At 42.9% G+C, this 3,373-nt stretch overlaps 1 protein-coding gene across 2 annotated transcripts in view; it reads right to left on the reverse strand.

The window, feature by feature from the left end:
• Nucleotides 1–3,373, reverse strand: part of stxbp5a (syntaxin binding protein 5a (tomosyn)) — a 113,810-nt gene that overhangs the window by 22,737 nt on the left and 87,700 nt on the right. For both annotated transcript variants that reach the window (XM_008286162.1, XM_008286163.1), the window contains exons 9-10: nucleotides 1,957–2,035; nucleotides 1,240–1,394 (exon numbers count right to left, since the gene is read on the reverse strand). In XM_008286162.1, the coding sequence (XP_008284384.1) occupies nucleotides 1,240–1,394; nucleotides 1,957–2,035 (234 nt within the window). The remainder of the gene's footprint in view (nucleotides 1–1,239; nucleotides 1,395–1,956; nucleotides 2,036–3,373) is intronic.

Consider the following 3,373-nt stretch of genomic DNA (forward strand, 5'->3'; position numbering starts at 1 on the left):
GGTTAACCAGGATAGCTAACAATTGGTGAAACTTGCCAACAAGAATTTTGAACAAGTGCACCGCTGTACTACAAAAACTTGCTCGAGGAACACAACCAAGACCCCGAGCCATTGACCCAGTCTCTAGATCCCAATCCGTTGTGGTGGAACAAGCCTGATCCATGCAGGCCTCATTCCTTAACCTACAGGAACCAAAGGATCCATGGCCCAGAATGTAAAGACTGAGACAACCAAGAGGTCTGGTGTCAGTGGGTCAGAGCTGTTTTGTTGGTGGACCTACACAACAATCGACGGGTTGTTTTTAATGCTGTAGCTGTTGGTGTGTATATATTCCACACCTTCTTTCATATACATATAAAAGCCTTTCTTCAAAAACTCCATCAATCTGTTTGGGAAGTTTCGATAAATCAAACGAGTGGACGTTGTTGTAAGAATTTTAGTCACACTACTATTTCCAGAGCGACATACGTAAACTTGCATTTATAGTCGCTCCTCTTGTCTGCAAGCGGTACCTATCTGCTAGTTGTTGCGTCTAAACTAGTCAGAGTCATGATACTTGCATTCAAAAACATTACATTTAGTGCCACTGCACCGTCGGCAGTCACATCATCACAGATTATCAAGCTCCTCTGAACGCTAATGATGGTTTAAGCATGTGGGGGCACGCGCTATCAGCTCGACGTATATTGTGTAATCCAAAGACCCAGTAATGTCCATTACCAGATGAAATCAGCGGGGGGGTGACATCAGGTTGCCAGTGACATAATGAAGCCACCATTGTTACATAACTCACTAATCCTTCCCGTATATGTGCCAGATAGCGCAGCAGCAGAGATTACATACTGGCTTACATACATACCGTTCCCGTATCGTCACACTCCAGTTGGACTTGTTTTAGCTGTTGACTCCTCAGTACAGGAAATAAGATAATAATTTAATTTAGATGGAAGGCTATTGTGTACTACGGGATGAAATGACAACGTAATATTCTGCTCGTCAGATAATGAAACTGAAAAGTGGGATCCTTACCCTTGGGAAATTTCATATTTATTGCAGAAACACAGGGGCAAGCAATCCGACATAATTAGAAAACAGAAAGGTGCATGCATATATATATACATATATATGCGTGTGTGAGAGTATGAAAGGAGGAAAAGTCGACAGTTCCCAGACAAACATGAACATAACTACTAGCAAACACACTCTGGTGCCTATTAGGACCAAAACACACTGGCTTACCATTAGGATACGGCGTCTCACATAGTGTGAGGAAGTCTACTATGGGATAATCCATCTCCAGCACCGCAGTACTCTTCCCGTGCATTACCGTCAGACATGGCCGCCGGCCCACCGTGTCATAGGACAGACCGCCGGACAAGATTATGAAGGGCTCCCTGGAAGACACACGAGCACAGGAACGAGCCTTTTAACATATACTTGTCTTTTGCTTGGGAATATACATTAAACATTCTTTTAAAAATGCATATTCATTCATATGCACTGAAAACTGAACTGAACTAAGCAATAACATGGATTTGCATCAGGCTTTGTAACAATGAGTTAATCTGACTACAAGGAAACTTAAGAAAATGTGACTTTTCGGTGCTTTTTTTGCAGTAAATATTAAATTATAATAAGTAAACTAACAATAGAGGTAGAACTGAAGAAGGCCGATGCAAAGAGGAGTGGAGGTTTCTGCCTTCACCATCCACACACAGTGGACTTTATAGCTTGTATTACAAACACCAGCCTACCAGGAAAGACAAAGGAAGTGTCATGTTTTTTACATAAGGCTTTACTTGTGGGTAGCTCCGTATCCAGGGCATTTTCAAGCTTCTGCAGCAGCTTTTAACACAAGTAAACGTTGTGCATTTTGCCACATATGTGTAAAATCAGGCATGTATGTGCACATGTATGGTGCATGAGAGGGAGACAGAAGAAGAAGAGGGACCGTACCCATTTCTGGTTGTTTTGTACTCCACTTTAAGAATGGGTTTACAAGGCTCTGGCTTCTTCCCGTCCTTGGGCTGTTTTCCTAAAATAGAACAAACAGAAGTTACTTTAGTTTGCTAGTTCACTCCTTCACCTCCTTTCTTCTTGTTTTTTTTTTTTCTTCCCCTGTCATCTCATTTGTTTTCCTCCTCCTTCCTAGAAGCTGCACTTAAAATGCGGCGCTGAACAGTAGCCAGACAATAACAGAAGCCTATTCATCAGAGAGGAGAAAGACAAATGCCGGGGCAGGGACATGCAAAGAAGGTGCGAGGATCACGGATGATTTACAGAGTCCATCTATTGAAACCTCGAGGGACGTCAGCGCGAAGGAAATGTGCGCATCCATCACGTGCATGCCTACCTGTGCATATTTCTGAATGACAACGCACAGCGAGTAGCGGAAAATCTCAAAATTATTACCGGAGAGCCAATAAATGACCCCTATTGCAGGTTATATAAGACGAGCCCGTTCGATAATAACACTTTCAATATCTAAATAACAGATATCTAAAAAGACAATTAAAGGAGGACTTAAAAGCCTGACTTAAACCTGTCAGAGGCATTTGCATAATTGACCATTAAATACCAAACTAATTATACATGCAGCAGTGGGAGAAACAACTAATTAAAAACCGTGTGTGGTGAAATCCTTTCTGCAGCTCCCTACACACAAAACCAGCTTGAGGAACTGGTTAGAAGTTTTTCTTTCTCTCTCTCTCTTTGATTTAATTCCATTCTTTGTTCCTCCTTTCAGACTTCCTTGCTCTCTCTGTCCAGTTGCCGCTGTCACACTCTATTTCTTCTTGGTCCTTCATCTGGGTGAATTGTCAAAGTGCTCTGTGAGGTGAGTAGGCGTGTGTGTGTGTGTGTGTGTGTGTGTGTGTGAGGGGGAGATGCAGGGGAGTATGGATTAAAATGCATCTTCAAAAGAGCAGACTTGCTTTCTGCGGGAAACAAACAGAGCGCCAACAACTAAAGTATGCAGACGCGAAGCAAAGCAAACAGAGGCAGGACATAATTGAACTGACAATAATCCTCGAAGTGAAATGAGGAAACGACGAGGGAGCCACATGTAGGGGGGACTCTTGAGGGATGGCTGCACTGACAGAGGTCTGACAGAGCTAGCACAGGGCACCGGTACCGAGTTTTATATAACCTGCACGGCAATATAAGACCTTGAAGGAACCAGACCAGCAAAACCAGTGGGTTGATGTAAAAATCTGAGAACACTGATGCACCTATCTCCATATGGCATACTGCATGTACTATTTAATGCCCACAAGTATGCTTAAATGCAATATGTGTTTACTTGCAACCCCTCAGCACAAGTTGCATGTCCGTTATATACCCGCTGTGAGCAGTTACCTCAGACAGCTTTTAC

This window comes from Stegastes partitus, unplaced genomic scaffold, assembly GCF_000690725.1.
Source record: "Stegastes partitus isolate 25-593 unplaced genomic scaffold, Stegastes_partitus-1.0.2 Scaffold436, whole genome shotgun sequence".
NCBI lineage: Eukaryota > Metazoa > Chordata > Actinopteri > Pomacentridae > Stegastes > Stegastes partitus.